This window comes from Lampetra fluviatilis, chromosome 1 (assembly GCF_964198595.1).
Source record: "Lampetra fluviatilis chromosome 1, kcLamFluv1.1, whole genome shotgun sequence".
NCBI classification, from domain to species: domain Eukaryota; kingdom Metazoa; phylum Chordata; class Hyperoartia; order Petromyzontiformes; family Petromyzontidae; genus Lampetra; species Lampetra fluviatilis.
Window position 1 is genome coordinate 10,736,377 of NC_136275.1, and position 20,607 is coordinate 10,756,983.

Here is a 20,607-nt window from a genome sequence, read left to right on the forward strand (position 1 = left end):
TGTGCAGCGTGCTGTCGATGATATGTTGGCCGCGGACATTATTTCACCCTCTACTAAAGTTAAAGGATGGTAACCTCCGATTTTCTGTTGATTTTCGGAGGTTGAATAAGGTCTCCGTGGCAGACGTGTATCCTCTGCTGTGGATGGACGACTCCTTGGATGCTTTGTCCAGAGCGCCTTTATTCTCGACTCTTTGATTTATCATCTGGGTTTTGGCAACTGCCTCTCGACGAGTCTTCGAGGCAGAAAACCGCGTTCCGAACTCCGCAAGGCCTCTTTCAATTTAATTGTTTACCGATGGGATTGAACGCTGCTCCTGCCATGTTCCAGCGACTCATGGAGCTCGTCCTGGCCGGTCTCCAGTGGGACACGTGCTTAATTTATCTGGACGATGTTATTGTGTTCAGCCGGTCGTTTGATGACCACCTTCTCCGGCTGCGCGCTGTTTTTGAGCGGATGCATTCGGCCAATCTCAAGTTCAAGCCTAAAAAATTTCACCTCTTGCAGACTTCCGTTCGATATCTGGGCCACATTGTGAGTGCGGACGGCATTTCTACCGATCCTACCAAAACGGCATGCGTTCGTGACTGGCTGGTTCCCGAGAGTGTGGGAGATGCATGGAGCTTTGTTGGCTTCGCCTCCTATTACCGCCAGTTCATCCCTCGGTTCGCTTCCATTGCGAAACCGTTGCACGCGCTCACGGCTAGGAATCAGCATTGTCGATGAGGACCGGAGGAGGAGGCTGCTTTCAATACCCTGCGGGATCGGTTGTCTGACGCGCCTACTCTCGACTACCCTGATTTTTCGTCCCCCTTCATCCTTGACACTGACGCCAGCGGCACGGGCATCGGGGCTGTCCTGTCACAGATGAAGGGGGGCGTCGAACGCGTCATCGCGTACGGTAGTCGGGTGCTCTCGCCGGCGGAAACCCGCTATTGCGTCACACGTCGGGAGTTGCTGGCGATCGTTCATTTTGTGCGACTTTTTCGACCATATTTATATGGCAGGTGGTTTGTTATCCACACTGATCATGCGGCTCTCCAATATTCATTGAAAATCGAGCAGCCAGGCGGTCAGTTGGCATGCTGGTTGGAGTGCTTGCAGGAATTTATATTTGATGTCACCTACCGGAAGGGGGCTCGTCACGCTAATGCTGACGCGTTGTCGTGGTTGTCACACGCGTCTTGCTGTGCTTGCCGCTCCAGTACGAACCGCTGTACTCCCCGTGACGAGTCTCGGCCCTTGGTCATGTCCGCAGTTGAGACGCTTCCGGACGAAACGGGGATTTTCCCCCTGCCGATTGTGTGTTGCGCCTCCCACGTACGGTGTGGTGGTGCGAACAATTTTCAGATTACTCTTTGACCTCCTTGCAGCAATTGCCCGTACCGGCCGCAGGTGATTCTGATTCTATTAAGTCGGGTCGATTTTTGGTTCACGAGGGGTTGTTGATGTGGCAGGATGACACGTCGCGCCGGCTCCGATTGGTTGTGCCGGATTCTCTCCGTGCCGGTTTAATCCGCTCATTGCATAGTGAACACCTTTTCCATTTTGGCGTTCAGAAAACGTTGCTCACTCTGCAGAGGGATTATTACATGGCCTAGTATGACATCTGACGTCACTAGTGCACTTCGATCGTGCACCGAGTGTGCACAGAGGTAATCGCCCCGGCAGCAGTATATTCTGCCTTTGCAATCCATTTCGGTCACGCGCATTAATGAATTGGTTACCTTGGATGTGTTGGGTTCGTTCCCTGTTACACCTCACGGGAATCCATTTCTTCTCGTCGGCGTTCAATATTTTTCTCGTTGGCCTGTGGCTTGGCCCCTGCCAGATCAATCGGCTTTATCCATCATTGACGCTTTTGTGAATGGCTACGTGATGGATAAAGGTGCGCCGGAAAAGTTGCTCACCGATCAGGGTAGGAACTTTTCTTCCAAGTTGTTGCGCGACGTTTGCAATGCCTTGGGGACCAGGAAGATTAGTACATCTCCCTTCCATCCTCAGACGGATGGTATGGTTGAGCGGTTGAATTGTACTTTGTCTGCCATGCTATGCCAAACAGTCAATGAGAGGCAGCTTGACTGGGATTTGCAGATACCCAGTGTCCTCTCTACTTACCGGATGGCGCCACACGCTTCTACGGGGAATTCTCCGTTCTTCCTCATGTACGGGTAGGAGAATGTGCCACCCGTTGATGTTCAATTGGGTTCCCCGGTTATGCCTCCTAAGACGACTCTTCTCGACCATGTTCAAGAGTCCCTTAGACAAGTTTCTGAGGCGCGGGAGACTGCCAGGTTGAATACCTCCAGGACCCAGGCACGAAATGAACGTTATTCGCGGAGGTCCAAAGGTCACATGCCATAGTCTGTTGGGGACGAGGCATGGCTTCATTGCCCGCAGGTGCCCGTTGGCACCTTTCCAAAGCTCCACAAACCATGGCAGGGCCCAGTGACAATTGTCGAGGTTTTGTGTCCGCAGTGTGTTCGCATTCGTCACGGCCGCTGGGGTTTGTTCACCCGTCGCGATTGAAGCCGTTTGTTGCTCCTGTTGGGCCATCGTCATCTCATCTCCAGATTCCGAGTTCCCGGTGCCTGACTTGTCCAACCGGCCTGCTACCCCTGTGCGAGGTGATCCTCCGAAGTTTGTTTCTTTACCGCCCACAGCGCTGTTAAGTGAGACGGCGGGACCGGTGGACGTCCCTATGCTGCCATGCCCACGTGCTTTGGATCCGGCTGTGTCTCCCCCTACTGGACCGCTGCTTCCACCTGGGGGTGTTCCTGCATTGGTTCCACCTCAGGCGAATGGCCTGGCTAGGAATACACGCTGCAAGACGTTGCGGTTTTCTTGATGGACTTTGGTCTCTAACTTGCGTGTCCTTTTTCCTATTCAGCATTGTTGTCGTCATGTGTTTATTGTTGGGGCATCCCATATTCTTTGTTATTCCAACCATTTCGATTTAAAGCTTTCGTGACTGGAGGGATTCATCTTCTTGGTTCTTTCGGTAAAGTCACGTAGAAGGGAAGTAATAAAATAATAAAAATAAAACATAATAAAATAAAATAATTCTCACGACGTTTCGGCTACAACGCAAGCAGCCGTCTTCAGGTGAAGAATGAGACACTGCCAAGCTAGGAGCTTATATATAAGCTGGGTTGGAGGTGGAAGAAGAGCGCCTTAACAAAAAGAATGTGCATATCAAGAGGAATTTAGCATATTCATGGGAAATGCGTAGGAGGTGGGTGGGGGGGTTTCAAAGTCATATTATGCCCATGCATTATGCAGGATCAGCAGCACCAAGGGAGGGTGCAGGGAGTAGCATTAACAAAGGAAAGGAATGTTAATAGTATGTAGCTGCAGTTACTAAACAACCACGTAGAAAACTAAAGTATAAACTACATAAAAAACTAAAGTATAAACTGCATAGCATCATCAGTATACTTACTATACTCTACAATAAGCTGAGTTACTAACAGCAAGTAATACATTACAATTCTACGTCGTAAAAATTATATAATATGCTTCCATCTAAACTTAATTCTCTTACATCACACGAGCATACACCGTACTATATACTGCCATAGATAAACCCAACATTAAATTATATACTGTATTGCTATAAACCACCTTATACATTTTAATATAACACTATGTATTATTCTACCCACCCTAATGTGTATCACACTGCTATATGTTTACTATACAATTACGATACTATATATTACTTTGTACATTGTATTAAGCATATAAATGTTATACTATTTGTTATTATACACTGTACCATTGACCGTCGTGTCAATGGGTGAGTCGTGGGGGGAAAACTTGCAGCTGAGCAAAGAATCCATTCCCTGCGGATAATACAATGCCAGTGAGTGGAACGCGGTCTGAAAGTCACCGTAAACGTGAACACAATCAGTTAAGATCCGAAATGGTTTATTACGTCCTTCCAATGATTGCTAAGCCAGAATCGATCTTCTCGGTTGAAATTGTCTGTGTTTGTATATGTGGATCGCCTCCAATCATTTCTGATTCAACCGCATTAATTGATCAGACCAAACAGTTCTCGTTGAAACCTTCTGCAGCCAGGCCACCAAGATTATACGGCTTGCCAAAGATACATAAAGAAGATACACCTCTTCGTCCCATTGTCTCTACTATCAACTCCCCCACCTATAAATTGGCTCGTTTTTTGTCTGAAATCCTACGGCCTTTCACTGGAAAAACCACCTCTGCGGAAATAAACTCTACTGACCTGGTATCGACAATCAAGGGGATTGCCCTGTCCCCAGACGACCTGCTTGTCAGTTTTGATGTGGTTTCCTTATTCACCAAGGTTCCTGTACCTGACACCATCGCAATCATTGAAGACTTGGTTCATCAAGGACTAAATGCTGGGGTACCCCCCCCTGGTGAGACACTGCTTAACCAATACATACTTCACCTGGAATGGAACTTTCTACAAGCAAACTGAGGGCACCCCAATGGGCTCCCCCCCATCTCCGGTTGTAGCCAACATCTTCATGGAGAAATTTGAGACTGACGACATCCAGACTGCCACTCTACGCCCGACCTTATGGAAGAGGTACGTAGATGACACTTTTGTCATCTGGCCACATGGCCGACCTGCTCTAGACCAATTTCTCGACCACATCAATTCCATACACCCAGCCATCAGATTCACCATGGAAGTCGAAAAAGATGGCAAGCTACCCTTTTTGGATGTCCTAATTAAAAGGAGACCTGATGGTTCAATGAGCCACTCTGTCTACAGGAAAGCCACCCATACGGATGCTTACCTAAAACCGGATTCCCACCACCATCCATCCCAGAAGAATTCCCTCATCAAGACTCTATACCATAGAGCCCAATGCATCTCCGACCAGGAACACATTGCCAGTGAACTCAAACACGTACGCCAAGCTCTTAAGGCTAATGGTTACTCCGACTACACAATCCGCAAAGCCATCACTCCAACCATCAAGAAGGATCCTGTTGAGGAGCCTTTCAAAACCATCACCTTACCCTACATTGCTGGGGTCACAAAAAAGATCTCCAAAATCCTGATTAAACACAAGATCCAGGTCCGATTCAACACAGTACATAAAATCCGTGATCTGGTCCCGTCTGTAAAATATGTGGTTCCAGACATACAGTACCCTGGCGTCTACAAACTAAGTTGCCTCTGTGGTAGCAGTTACATTGGGGAAACCAAACGACATGTCTCGGACCGCATCCGTGAACATAAAGCAGACCTGAAACACGGTAGGACAAACACCTCAGCCGTGACATTGACTTCTCCAAGACAGAGGTTCTCTGCAAGCCATCTGGCTATCATGAGAGATTCGTTCATGAGGCGATCCACATATACAAACACAGAGACAATTTCAACCGAGAAGATGGATTCTGGCTTAGCAATCATTGGAAGGACGTAATAAACCATTTCGGATCTTAACTGATTGTGTTCACGTTTACGGTGACTTTTAGACCACGTTCCACTCACTGGCATTGTATTCTCCGCAGGGAATGAATTCTTTGCTCAGCTGCAAGTTTTCCCCCCACGACTCACCCATTGACACGACGGTCAATGGTACAGTGTATAATAACAAATAGTATAACATTTATATGCTTAATACAATGTACAAAGTAATATATAGTATCGTAATTGTATAGTAAACATATAGCAGTGTGATACACATTAGGGTGGGTAGAATAATACATAGTGTTATATTAAAATGTATAAGGTGGTTTATAGCAATACAGTATATAATTTAATGTTGGGTTTATCTATGGCAGTATATAGTACGGTGTATGCTCGTGTGATGTAAGAGAATTAAGTTTAGATGGAAGCATATTATATAATTTTTACGACGTAGAATTGTAATGTATTACTTGCTGTTAGTAACTCAGCTTATTGTAGAGTATAGTAAGTATACTGATGATGCTATGCAGTTTATACTTTAGTTTTTTATGTAGTTTATACTTTAGTTTTCTACGTGGTTGTTTAGTAACTGCAGCTACATACTATTAACATTCCTTTCCTTTGTTAATGCTACTCCCTGCACCCTCCCTTGGTGCTGCTGATCCTGCATAATGCATGGGCATAATATGACTTTGAAACCCCCCCACCCACCTCCTACGCATTTCCCATGAATATGCTAAATTCCTCTTGATATGCACATTCTTTTTGTTAAGGCGCTCTTCTTCCACCTCCAACCCAGCTTATATATAAGCTCCTAGCTTGGCAGTGTCTCATTCTTCACCTGAAGACGGCTGCTTGCGTTGTAGCCGAAACGTCGTGAGAATTATTTTATTTTATTATGTTTTATTTTTTATTATTTTATTTATTCCAACCATGTTGGGTTCTATGCTCATTTGCTGATGGCGCTCCGTATTACGTTTTTATCCTTCCTTAACCGGGACGGCTAGATCACGGGTGGGGGGTGATGTAATAAGAGAGTGCCATCTCCTGCATTATTGTGGGGGTTACATTTACAGATTTATATAGTCCACGTTATCCATAGTAGGGATTCTATCTGGAGGAAAGGTGAATGGGCGGATCTAGCAGGGAAGCCTCTGGAACGTTCTCGAAGGTTCCAGAGGGGGCGTGGCCAGAGACGGGGCTTAGCCTCCCAGGAGTGAAAATAAGCAGGGGGTACAGCAACGTTAGGGGTCGGTGTTTGAAGATCGAAGCGGGGCTCCCCGCCGCTGCTGCCCCGCCATCTCCACCTACCATGTCGCGGCTCGACATCCAGCCGCTCAGCGCGCGGCTCGACATCCAGCCGCTCAGCGCGCCGTCAGCCAGCGGTGCGTTAGCGAGCGGGGTGAGCGCCACGTGGCGCGGGGCAGCGCAGCCACGAGAGCGGGTCGACATCCGCGGAGAGAGAGAAGTGGCTGTACCGAAGATTTTATAAATATCTTGAAGTTACCTGTACCGTGTCGGAGCCACTTATTACACAGGTAATGATCAAATGTGATTTTTTGAATGAGATGGAACAGCAATGGCCTAAACTTGTGCAAAGCATGAAACAAATAGAAGCAAAACGTTACAAGGATATTTATGCCAGCGCAAACACGCCTCTGTGATCCAATCACTTCAAGGTAGGGTTGGTGGGTGATGCAGGGATTATGCGTACAAACCACCCGATAGTGAGGTTCCTCTCGGTGGTAGTGCAAGTAGGTTGTTAGTTTAGAGTGTGGATTCTCTGGTTACTCAGATTTTGTCCCACATAAACACACAAAAACCTCATAATTAATGGGTTACATATCCTAAAGCAGGGTATCATGAAAGATGATTGAAACCAAGTAAAGCTTTCCTGACTAAATAATCATGTTATTTTATGCACAATCTACATTAATTATATGCAGCAAATGAGGGTGACATTTCTATCAAAACACTAACTCTCATGTAAAACAAGACCACCCACCTAACTGTGTTCATGCTGCTTTGTATTCTTTTCTGAAGTTCAAATCGGTCAGCAGCTGCTTATTCGCATTATTTTATATTGTTTAGAACGTATTCAGGAGTGGAAGTTGGCTTGTTTATTAATTTAGCATCCTGTTCGACCTTCATAAAGGACACACACAAGCCCAGAGGAGATGGAAATGTAGTTTCTGCAGCAGACATGTTTCATCCACCCTCTCCCTGAGGATGCCTCGACCTGGTTGAGAGTTTTTGTGCAGTACAACTCATTTCCCGAGCTGCAGAAATGAAAGCAGCAATCGAAGCTAACGTGTCATATGGATTTAAAATGGATTTTACACCTTCAAAGACAAGATACACCCTCTTATCTTGAGCAGAAAAAAACCAGCCCACTCTGATGAGGAATACCTCAATAGTTTTAATGTTATGAAATTTGCAACAAAACATTCTCTGCATTACAAATGTTTACGGTGATGTGTACACTTTACACACAGTGCGCGCACCTACGTCTCTGTGATTCTGTGGCATCAATTGTGTGTTCTGCTAAAATCGAGACATTTTCCGCTGGATTAGTTGTTGTGTAAGCGCCTGTGCTTTGACTCGCTTAGAGTGCGCCTTGTGCCATAAAGTCTTGCAAGAACCGTGAGATACAAACGACCCCAATAAAAACAAGTGAAATAACAGTATTTACTGAATTACTCTGCATTAACATTCACCTAACATGCATGACATAGCAGCACATTTACTTAAATATAACATCGAATAAAGAGCTTTATTTACCAATTTACCTCAAAAAAGTCTTAAGACACTTCTATCAAGAGGGTCTTACATAGGATATTTGGCCAACTCTCTGCCAAGTATTCTGTGTGTGGGATGAAACTTGAATACCTCTAGAAATCCCAGTCATATAATGGGAATATTCAACAATATGCATAGGTAGGTGAACAAAACTCTCAAATGTCTTAAACAGATCACTTCACGGCCATGCAGGCGGGTGTCACGCACGTGATCTATGAACAATATATTGCAAATCGGGGCCCTAACGGCTGCCATGTGCCTGGCTGAGCGGATTGAACGAGCTCGTAGGTCCTCTATTCAGAAAGGACGTCCTCTGACACGGGCACGCTGGGCCACTGACCGCGGCATGCGCGCACCTGGCACGAGGGTGAGCGCCGTGGGCGGGGACTTAGAGTCCATGTGTGATGCCGGCGCGGCAGTAGGTGGGCCTCCAGAGAGTCCCGCTGGAACGTGGCTTGCGGACGGGCCCCTGTGAGCCTGCGCCAGCCCATGGTGATGATGTTGATGCTGCTGGTGCTGCTGCACGAGTGGCGAGGGCGGCCGTTGTCCTTGTACGTAGCCGAACACTGAGCGTGCAAGGCAGACATTAAACAAACATGCACACGCAGCACAGACATTCATTAATCAACACCCTGCTGTTCAATGGACACTCAGAGCTTCTCCATCCCAGTTTCAAATAAACGTTATTGTTTAACACAAATTAAATAGAACAGTTGCCACACTGCTGTTGTTCTAGTTTATGATCGACCTGAGAAATTTACTAGATTTTTCCCCTTTAATTTCACTGTTACCATTCATTGGAATGAGTATTTTATGTAATAAATGGATCAATTCTTCAGAATCCTTGGCCTCAATAGCTTTGCAAACACTCAGGAGCTTGGTCTGAATAATTCCCAGTAGATCAGAGAAGAAAAATTAAACCAATTTGAATGCTAAAACAAGTTCTAAACAAGTGGTCATAACAGAATTGGTAATAACTGAAAGCAGAATGAAGTGGTCATATAGTCAGCCTGAGAACAGGTTGACTCACATAAAATGTATGGCTATGATCACCAAAACCCCAAGGTTAGAAGGAAAAATTAACATGGCATTATCGACTCCCTGCTGACAAACACTCGGTATTTTGCCACACACAAAAACTGGAGAGAACTATACTCTACAGGTTTATCACGTTATTGCTGTATAGCTCTCCGATGCATGTGGGGCGAAACGTCGGGCATCATGCGGGTAGAACCTGAAAATACATCAGAGTGCTGGAAAGAACATTCCTTTCGGTAATGTAAACAAGGCACAGAGTTGATTAAGTCAGTCTAGACCGGACTGACCTGCTGAAAACCATCGCCCCTAGACACATGCAGCTAATGATGAGCAAGGCGCGTATTCGCCACTGTACAATGGTGGCACTGTGCAGTGGCTGTGACGCCACGGTCTCACCTGCGTAGTGCTGCCCGTGTGGGGGTTGGGAGGCGGCGGGGGACTGAGTTCTTGGAAACTGCAGCTGCTCCATTCCAGGGGGCTGCAGGTAGCCTATAACTGAACCACTGCCGGCCGATTGTCACGACACAAATTCACACCAGAATGTGCAGGGTGAGCATATGCTATTTGGCAAAAGTCCATTAAAACAGACTTAGAAAATGAAATTAAATGAAACAGGTAGGGAAGTCTGATTAACTAGACAGCAGAAAATAATTTAATCTATTGTTTGATTAGCCTTCGAAATATATTTTTTCCAAGTAGTATTTGTTTCGAATAAATCCATTACTTTGACTAAGATGACAATTACTTGAGACTATACGATTATTTTGCAAGACAGACCATGATCCAGATTTCTAGATTGACAAATAAACAGACACGCTCCTTGTATGACTTGAACAGATTACATTTGTCACAGTAAAAACAATATGCTGCGATGAAGATGATGTCAAAACTGTGGTCTCGGCACCTTGGCCACAGCAATTGAGATCTTCACAGTTATAAGTATAACGAAGGTTACATGTCAAGTATAAGGAACATTATAAAGTATGTTTACATCCGTGGGTAAAGCCACACAAGCACATGAGGTTAAACATATTATCTATGCATCCTGGATAAACATAAAAATTGCATTAATCACACAAGGTGCATTCTTTACACAACACATTTGGGTGGTCTCCTCCATTGTGACTAAAGGTCATGATATAAATAAAGCAGAAAACACCGGGAAGGTAGAATAAAGATTATGCCACCAATTGTGCTGAAGATGGTATCTAAAAGCATTCATGTGGCCGATTTTGCTAAGAAAAAAAAACACAGCATCTGAGGCTGATGCATAATGCATGAAGTCCAGGTGGATAATGTTATTTACTGAAGATTTTATAATGTTAAAGGACATATCACGCATTGAAAGTGTGCCAGTACATACATTTGCACCTTGACAAAGGTGGTAAAATTAGGCTGAACATCACACCTGCAGTTAAATGATGCCGACACAAAAGGCCTCCCACGAAGCTTCCTGAGCGTCGGGCAGGGAAAGCTAGAGAAGTGGGTACAGTGATACCTCGGTTCACGAACTTAATTCGTGAACTGACTCTGGTCGTGAACCGAGGCACATTTCCCCATAGGGTTCAATGTAAATCCGGTTAATCCGTTCTGACCTTTTTTTTTGGTTTTTGAAGCACAAAAATATGAAACAAATTACAATACACATTAGTACTGTACAGTATAGTAATGTATAAAGAGAGAACACTAACCTTGCTTGAGATGACTTCAGTAAGCACTCAAACGGGTGAACTGTACAATACAATAAATACAGTATTGTACAGTATAGTACTGTACAGTACAGTATGTGCTAAAAAGCACACCAAAAAGCAAAAAGTCACTGAAAGTGTCTTCACAGTACTCACGGTACTTCTTTCTGCGTCTCTTCTTCTCTCCACGATCTTCCTACAGGAAGTCACGACCATGTGACAGCCTGGAAATAGCATTAAAATGGCCGCGGCTTCTGTTCGTGCACCGAAGCGGAGTTCGTGAACCGGAGCATATTTTTATGAACTTTTCTGTTCGTGAACCGAGTTGTTCGTGAACAGAAGCGTTCGTGAACCGAGGTATCACTGTATACGCCAACTGGCATCGCGCTTGCAGTGTACCTGAGATTGCTCTGCAGGGCCGGCTGGCCCATGCTGCAGAACATGGGAGGCATGGTGCCGTGGGGCTGTCCACTGAGGAGCACGGGCTGTTGGTACTGCTGTTGAGGGGGAGGGGGTGGGGGCACGGGCCCCAAGGGGGCAGCCTGAGCCATCTGATTAAACATCATGAAAAAGGGAAGCAGAGAATGCACACAATGCAAATTGTGAACCCTTGAATCTGGCACACATCTTGGAAATGCATTACCCTCAATAATGCACCATCTAAATATATATATTTTTAAGATGTGTTAAATACACTTTTAACCGTAAAAACGTCATTACCACATTATTTCTTATATAGCACCTTTACTCGGCAACTTTTAATCATTTGCAAAACCATCGATTGCATGCGATGACCAATCAAATTACAATAGAACTGACATGACAAGCCATCCAACATGTGTACTACAGTGCCATTTACATTCTCAATGGAAATTAAGCAAGTTCTTAAATCGTATCTGAAAATACAATGAACTGTAATCTGTAATCATGCCGATGAGCAAGGCCTCTACTGCCACCTAGTGAGCGAGCAGCGTAGATCAAGCCGCCTTACGTGATACGCCGACATGGGAGGGTAGTGGCTCATCATCCCTTGCAAGGTGCTACCAACGGGCCCCTGCACTGGACTTCCCAGGGCCCCAGGCATGGGATGCGCCAGACCTCCCTGCTGCCCCGGCATCATGCCCTGGCCCGGCGGCGGCTGCATGCTCACGTAGGCAGGCTGTGGCACCGCACCCATGGGCTGATAACCTGCGCGCATCCACAACGGGCGAGCGGCGTCAACGGCTGGGCATGTTTCAGTGCGAGTCAGGCTAGCGCCAAACATTCTTCAGTTGTTACACTATTAGACTTTTCTTCTGTCATATATGAAGCAGGCAATTAGAGAATTTTATTTATTGATGTACCATAACTGTTGTATTTTAAGTTTCAACATTTTTGACGTGTAAATGGCATTGTAAAACAAGGTATTTGTCATATGTTAGTTATGTTTCTGTAATGTTTAATTATTATATATATGTATATTTTTTGCAAACATTGCACTCAGCTCCCATGTTTTATTACATTTTTAGTCATCTCAATTCTGTGTTGCAAGAGACTCTCTCCCAATGGGCTCTTATATTGGAACATTTGTTTCAGATCTATGTATCCACTACAGTACCTTTAATATCGTTTCAGAAATATAAATTCTACCTGGTATTCTTGGAATTCAATCCACACAACATACAACATATACATTCAAATAAAACAGCCATTAAAAACGCATTGGTAAAATTCTACGGTAACCTACCAATAAAAGCAAGCACATGGTATGATAAAATGGCTATCGAGTCTAACAAAGATAGGCTCACTGAATTGTATTTTATGTGTGGAGGAGCTACTCATTTGCTTCAACACAGTACCCCCCCCCCTGGGAGATGCTGTGCACTGGTGCACTGTGGGCTGCCAGGGAAAGAGACCGGTTCACTGTGAGAGGACAGGGCTCATTACTCCCAGGCAGCGTTGCGGCCTCCTCCTCAGGCACCCCCGGCCGCACGGCTCTGCTGCGTCCCCCAGCGTGTGTGCTTGTGTTCGTGCACTGAACGTGCCACCCCTGTCAATCATGGAGGATTCCGGGCCAAAAGCTGCTGCCGCCCAAATGTGTGGCATCATCACTCACCTTCGCACCGAAGCTGCTGCTCCATGCCTGCCTTTTGGCAGAAGCAAAGGCTTTATGAGAACGAGGGCAAACGCATCAGTTAGACGATGCTGCCTCAGTGCTTCTTGAGGTGTGTTTAGAGTGCCTATCCAATGTGAACATACCCTTCAGTTAGGAATAGGGTTAATATTCTCTGGACTACACCACTGTGATATATTATTAAACCGAAATTCATGAGATTCTCCATATATATTACGTACGTGTGCAACTGATAATGAATGGAGTAAATCAGTGGATATCTTACACCAACTCCCATCCAAACACATTGCTTCTATGACCATTCAATATGAGCCCACGCGTCTCTCGTAAGCGACTTATCTCAATTAATGCATCAATTACCACTTTAAGATGCAGATGAACAGATAAACAATTCACATTCAAATAACATGATTTGTGGATCCAAAAAACGCTGCATCATGGCCCAATCTGTATGTGTTGTGGTAAGGGTATCCTGACTACTGTAATCTTATGGCATACACTGCTGAGCATTTACACTACATCCAGCCACACTGCTCTGGGACAATGAGTGGGTGGGATACAGAATTCAAGCAACAGTTGGTTTGTGTCTGTGTGTGTGCGTGGCCTCACTTAGCTGCTGGCCGCGAGAACCACTATACTGCATGGTAGCTCCACCCCGGTACTGCTGCCCCGGTGGAGGATATGGGGATGGAGGGCAGAAGTAAACGGTCATCTGCATGGAACGACAACAGCCGTCAAGATAGGTTAGAAGCGACCTAGACGTAAAGAGTTAATGGACAGAAAATATAAAATACACCCATGCATTTGAAGATTGAGGTCACATGCGTTAATGGTGAATGATATAATTAAAATGTTTCAAATACCTTTTGGAGATGAATGCATCTTGGCTTAAATGTAAAACACGCTGGTAAAAATTGTATCGTGTTTTAACAGTTGCAAAGAAAAACTCAAGTTGCAAAAACAACTCAACTTATAATTGGAATTCTTGGCCTTACAGGGGCTTCATTGAGACTGAGAAATTCAAGATTTGGTGGCCGCATCTGTTTACAAACAACAAACTAGTCAAACAAAATTACATTTAAACTGCAGACAATTGAGAATTGTATACCGAGACTGGTCAACTCTGCAATGATTGTAATCACAACGCAACTCTCATACATGCATTTATGCACACACACACCCATGCATGTGGCACGTGGTACCGCACCTGACCATGCTGCTGGGCCTGCTGCTGCTGATGCTGCTGCAGGCTTGGCTGCTGCCCAGTACTGCCCTGCCCTGTGGGTCCTGCTGACGCTCCCATGTGGAAGCCCCCTTGGTGCAGCAGGCCTGAGATGCCAGACACTCCGATGTAGGCAGGCTGATGGGAGCCCTGCACCATGACAGGGCACATGGCCGCGTGGCCATGCGGCTGCATGGCATCCAGCGTGTCACCCGACGTCTGACGATTCAGGCTCATCTGGCCAAAGTGTGGGCCCAGCTCCTCTGGCTGCAGGGTGGTAGAAAATAAGAAAAGGTGAGCGTTGTTGAGGTGTGTAGTACCTTAATTCACATATTAGAAAGCAGTAATTCTCAAAGGTTTTGGATCCACGGGCAACCCAAAAAAAATGTCAAGAACCACCATGCAGTATAAATATGGTGTTTTGCGAAAATAAATCGTATCTGTAACAGTTCCACGGATCACTTTCCACAGCCATGTGGATCACCAGTGGTCTAAAGACCACAAGTTGAGAAACCACTGCCATATTTGCTTCACAAGCACATATAGCTGATGGCAATACAGCTACAAGTGAAAATTAATTAATACACATTTATTGTTGAATGACCTTTGTAATGGACTCAAGAAGAAACAATAAACATGTTAAACATGTTATTATATAAAACCTAGAAGTAAATCAAGCTCAGAAGAGCCCATTTTTGTGATAGTTTTATCATGTTGTCTTCTGCGGGATAGGCATGAATGCTGGTGGCTTCCTTTTTAATTTTCTGGTCATTCTATTCTCAGGGAAATGAGAAAAAAAGAAAACGTTCATGTGTGGAATACTACAGGCATTGAGGATTTCAGCCAAAAGCACAGCAAGAGACAGGGGGAGGGTGAGTGGCATGAGGTGGACAGCATCGCTCCTGGCCAAGGGTTGGGTGTTGAATTTATGAAAGCCATGAGCACAGTCGCATAAACAATACCCGTACCCTTAGCAAACATTAAGCATTTGAGCATCAATTAACACTCAGCAACTTTAGCTACGCTCTCGTGCCCCCTTCTGCACCATCGTGATGGAATACCGAACCCCGGGAATATTGAGGCTTTACCGTGTGGTACTGCTGCTGCTGGGTATGAAGTACAGGCATTAGCGGCTGCGTGGGGGCCGCAGGGTGGTGGGTGGCTGTGCTGGGAGCGTAGGATGCCATTGGGTATGAGCCAGGCTGGGACCCGAGTGCCACGCACTGGGCAGCAGGGACGTGTGGGCAAGAACAAGACATCACAGATTGCACCAGTAGCAGTGATGAAATAATATTTTCCTTTATCCAAGAAGTATATGACTGCAGAGAAAGACGCAACCTAAAAAACAGGCCTTACGTTGCAGCTATGCACTTCACCTGTGGATCCCAAGCTGTGTGACATGAGTTTGTGATTGAGAAAACAGACTTAAATGTTGAAGGGAAGCGTGTAATTTTGTATGTATGTTAAACGTCTTTCGCACCGTACATAGCCAACTGTGCTAAAGAAATTATGGTATTCTCGTAGTATTTCTGTGATGTCATTCCCACATAGTTTAATTTAAGGTGAATGCAGTAACATCACTTGAGCAGTAAAGCCAGAGTGCCTGATATATATCTTTTTCTAATGAAGCTAAAGCCAGTTTCGCGTCGGACAGCCCAGGGGACACAAAGCCGAGTTACGCATCAACAAGTTGAGAACTCTTTGATTTTTCCAGGTTGGTTTCTTATAAGCAGAATGCCCCCACAGCTGAGCTACTGGGACAGCTGAGTGAACATAAGGTTTTTAACAGATTAAGGTCAAAGTTAGCATCTGCTTGGCTTCAACAGCAACGGGGCAACCATATCAGCACAAGGCATCAATCATCCAGCAAAGTCTAGTTGCGAGCCACATTTTTATCTCCATGGTTAAACACGTTATAATGTACCATACTAGAATTCGGTGGGAGAGCTATGCCAGTTTATTTTGTGTATGGGGAGTGGTGGCCTAGTGGTTATCACACTCCACTATGAACCTGTTGACCTGAGTTCAATTCTCTACCAGTGAACATCAGTGGCGAGAGACATCAGAAACGGAACTGGACCACCTCTAGGTTGATTCAGATATAAATGAGTACCTGGTGCGGTGTGTAAACACCAGCAATGGGGAGAATAAGATGGCCAGGTGTGGCCTCATGTGCCATGCAGCGTTTACTAGGTAACATCACTTGCCTCAATCGTCGATAAGGCTCTACGGGGAATCTGTGTAGTTGTGTATGTGAGATTATGTATTTGTGTGCCTCAGCCTGAGTGCAGAGAAATTTTCCTCACCTGTGCGGCCTGGTGGGGGAGTTGCTGTCGCTGCTGTGGATTTGGTCGTTGGTGGAGCAACTGCTGGCAGGTACCAGGCCCCACCATCTGTGTTGCTATCTGCTGCTGCTGCGGTTGCTGTACCTGCCCGGTGGGAGGGTTGTACACTGCCAGGGACCCATCCGCATTCAGCAGTGGCTGCCCTGTTGGAGCAAACAGCGGGTTCAGTGAAATGGATCGCAGAACAAGTCCAGCAGGCCTGGCAATCCTATCGTAAGAAATATCAAATATTTCAAAGACAGTAGCAGTTAGACTTGGCAAGTGCCCCCTGTGTCAAAAGTCCATGGATAATCTTACCTAAAAACGTCACTTTTTGTCTGTCTGTCTGTCTGTCCGTCTGTCTGTCTGTCTATGTACGCTCGCTTGCGAGGGATTTGGCGCTCGGGCCGTGGGGTTTAGGACGAAAAAAATTTGCCGGGAAGCACGTCTCGTGCCCCGCGGTGGGAATAGGCATTTCCGTTTATTCGTCCGTCGCCTTTAAAGTGGTCCGATTATCGATTTAGTGCGATGTCTCTTTATTTATTTATTATTGCCGCCCGGCACGTGACGAAGCACGCCATTGCGCATGCGCGAGACGCCGACCAGGGCGGTTGCCCCTGGCAATGGGCAGCAACGCCGTCGCTGCGGGGTGGACGCCATTTTTAAATCCCGTAAAAAATATGCACACGCATTAACACGCGACGCTGAGGTAAATACATCAAAGTTTCACGTCCCCCCCACCCCAATGTGTGCACTTACTATCATAGGGTCGGTAGATAATAAAATTATAGCGATTAGACAGTATTATTGTAGCGCGGGGGGGGGGGGGTAACGGCCCCAGCACCCAGCCTCAGCTGGGTGGGCAATCTAGGCGAGGCCGGAGGCTCTGCACGGTACTAGGCCTCGACACCCCACACGTGTCAGGCGAAGACTTTGTGCTATAAACTCGATATACCCAGCGTTGCACGGGGGAAAAATACATTTAAAATATTCTGAAAACGTTAAAACCAATGAAAATACAACTGTGTAATTAAAATTTGAAACCCGACCGCGCCAAGAATCGATTCTCTGAATCGCGCAAAGGAATCGAGGTTGTAGACTCCTTTTGAATCGGCCGATTCCCGTTTGCTATAAGTTGGTTATAGTCGATATAAACTGCTACGAACAGGAAATATCTGGCGTTGACCGGGGCAAAAATATAATGAAAAACTCCTGAAAACATTAAAACATAACACACCAATGAAAATAAAACTCTGTCATTCAAAATGTAAACCCCCAACACGCCAGGAATCGATTCTTTGAATCGCGCAAAGGAATTATCGAAGGTTGTAGATTACTTTAAAATCGCCCTATTCCCATTTTAAAATCTGCGTGTCGCCAAATTTGCTTGACATTTCCAACAGACACACACATTCACACATTTAGCTTTTACATTTAACATACAAAACGCCAGCATGTACTGCTGTCATCATAGGCAAAAATATATACACCCTCACCACTCACACTCACCCTCACTACTCACCCTCACCACGACTACTCACCCTCACCACTCTCCCTCACCACTCTCTCACCACTCATCCTCACCACCACCACTCACGCTGACCACTCACACTCACCACTCACCCTCACCACTCACCCACAACACTCACCCTAACCACTCACTCTCACTACTCACCCTCACCACCACCACTCACCCTGACCACTCACCCTCAACACTCACCCTCACCACCACCACTCACCCACAACACCCTCACCGCCACCACTCACCCTCACCACTCACCCTCACTACTCACCACTCACTCTCACCACTCACGCTCACCACTCAGCCTCACCACTCACCGCTCTCCCTCACCACTCACCCCTCACCCTTCTCCCTCATCACTCACGCTCACCATTCACCCTCACCACTCACCCCTCTCCCTCACCACTCACCCTCACCACTCAACCCTCTCCCTCACCACTCACGATCACCACTCACCCCTCTCCCTCACCACTCACCCTCACCACTCACCCCTCTCCCTCACCACTCACCCCTCTCCCTCACCACTCACGCTCACCACTCACCCTCACCACCCACCCCTCTCCCTCACCACTCACCCCTCTCGCTAACCACTCACGCTCACCACTCACCCTCACTACTCACCCTCACCACTCATCCTCACTACTCACCACTCACCCTCACCACTCACCCTCACCACTCACCACTCACTCTCACAACTCACGCTCACCACTCACGCTCACCACTCAACCTCACCACTCACCCCTCTCCGTCACCACTCACCCTCACCACTCACCCTCACCACTCACCCTCACCACTCTCCCTCACCAATCACCCTCACCAATCACCCTCACCAATCATCCTCACCACTCACCCTCACCACCACCACTCACCCTCAGCACTCATGCTCACCACTCACCCTCACCACTCACCCCTCATCACTCACCCTAACCACTCACCCCTCTCCCTCACCAATCACCCTAACCACTCACCCCTCTCGCTCACCACTCACCCTCACCAATCATCCTCACTTCACTACTCACCCTCACCACTCACCCTCACCATTCACTCTCACCACTCACGCTCACCACTCACCCTCACCACTCACCACTCACCCCTCTCCGTCACCACTCACCCTCACCACTCACTCCTCTCCCTCACCACTCACCCTCACCACTCACCCTTCTCCCTCACCACTCACCCTAACCACTCACCCCTCTCCCTCACCAATCACCCTAACCACTCACCCCTCTCCCTCACCACTCACGCTCACCACTCACCCTCACCAATCATCCTCACTACTCACCACTCACGCTCATCACTCACCCTCACCACTCACCCCTCTCCGTCACCACTCACCCTCACCACTCACCCCTCTCACTCACCCTCAGCACTCACCCCTCTCCCTCACCACTCAGCCTCATCAATCGCCCTCACCGCTCACCAATCACCCTCACCACTCATCCCTCACTAATCACCACTCACAACCGCCACTCACCCTCACCAATCACCACTCACTGCTCACCCTCATCGCTCACCACTCACCACTCGCCCTCACCACTCACCCTCACCACTCACACTCACCCTCACCACTCACCCCTCACTAAACACCACTCACAACCGCCACTCGCCCTCACCACTCACCACTCACCCTCACCAATCATCTTCACTACTCACGGCTCACCACTCACCCCTCTCCCTCACCACTCACCCCTCTCCCTCACCACTCACTCTCACCACTGACCCTCACCACTCACCCTCACCACTCACCCTCACCACTCACCCTCACCAATCATCCTCACTACTCACCACTCTTCCTCACCACTCACCCTCTCCCTCACCACTCACCCCTCTCCCTCACCACTCACGCTCACCCTCACCCTCACCACTCTCCCTCACCAATCATTCTCACGACTCACCCTCACCCTCACCACTCCCCACTCACTCTCACCACTCACGCTCACCCCTCTCCCTCACCCCTCTCCCTCACCACTCACACTCACCACTCACCCTCACCACTCACCCTCACCACTAACCATCAACACAAACCCTAACCACTCACCCTCACCACTAACCCTCACCCTCACCACTTACCACTCACCCTCACCACCACCACTCACCCCTCACCACTAACCCACACCACTCACCCTCACCACTCACCCTGACCCCTCACCCCTAACCACTCACCCTCACTACTCACCCTCACCACTAACCCTCACCACTCACCACTCACCCTCACCACCACCACTCACCCCTCACCACTCACCCTCCCCACTCACCCTCACCACTCACCCTTCCTACTCACCACTCAACCTCACCACTGACCACTCACCCTTACCCTCACCACTCACCCTCACCACTCACCCTCACTACTCACCCCTAACCACTCACCCTCACTACTCACCATCACCACTTACCCTCACCACTCATGCTCACCACTCACCCTCACCACTAACCCTCACCACTCACCCTTACTATTCACCACTCACCCTCACCACTCACCCTCAAC

At 47.2% G+C, this 20,607-nt stretch overlaps 1 protein-coding gene across 1 annotated transcript in view; it reads right to left on the reverse strand.

The window, feature by feature from the left end:
* Positions 1-20,607, reverse strand: part of LOC144932179 (R3H domain-containing protein 1-like) — a 116,810-nt gene that overhangs the window by 21,701 nt on the left and 74,502 nt on the right. The window contains 8 exon segments of the mRNA XM_078856135.1: positions 8,572-8,781; positions 9,650-9,756; positions 11,341-11,492; positions 11,933-12,129; positions 13,664-13,766; positions 14,262-14,543; positions 15,365-15,499; positions 16,583-16,764. Of these exon segments, the coding sequence (XP_078712261.1) occupies positions 8,572-8,781; positions 9,650-9,756; positions 11,341-11,492; positions 11,933-12,129; positions 13,664-13,766; positions 14,262-14,543; positions 15,365-15,499; positions 16,583-16,764 (1,368 nt within the window).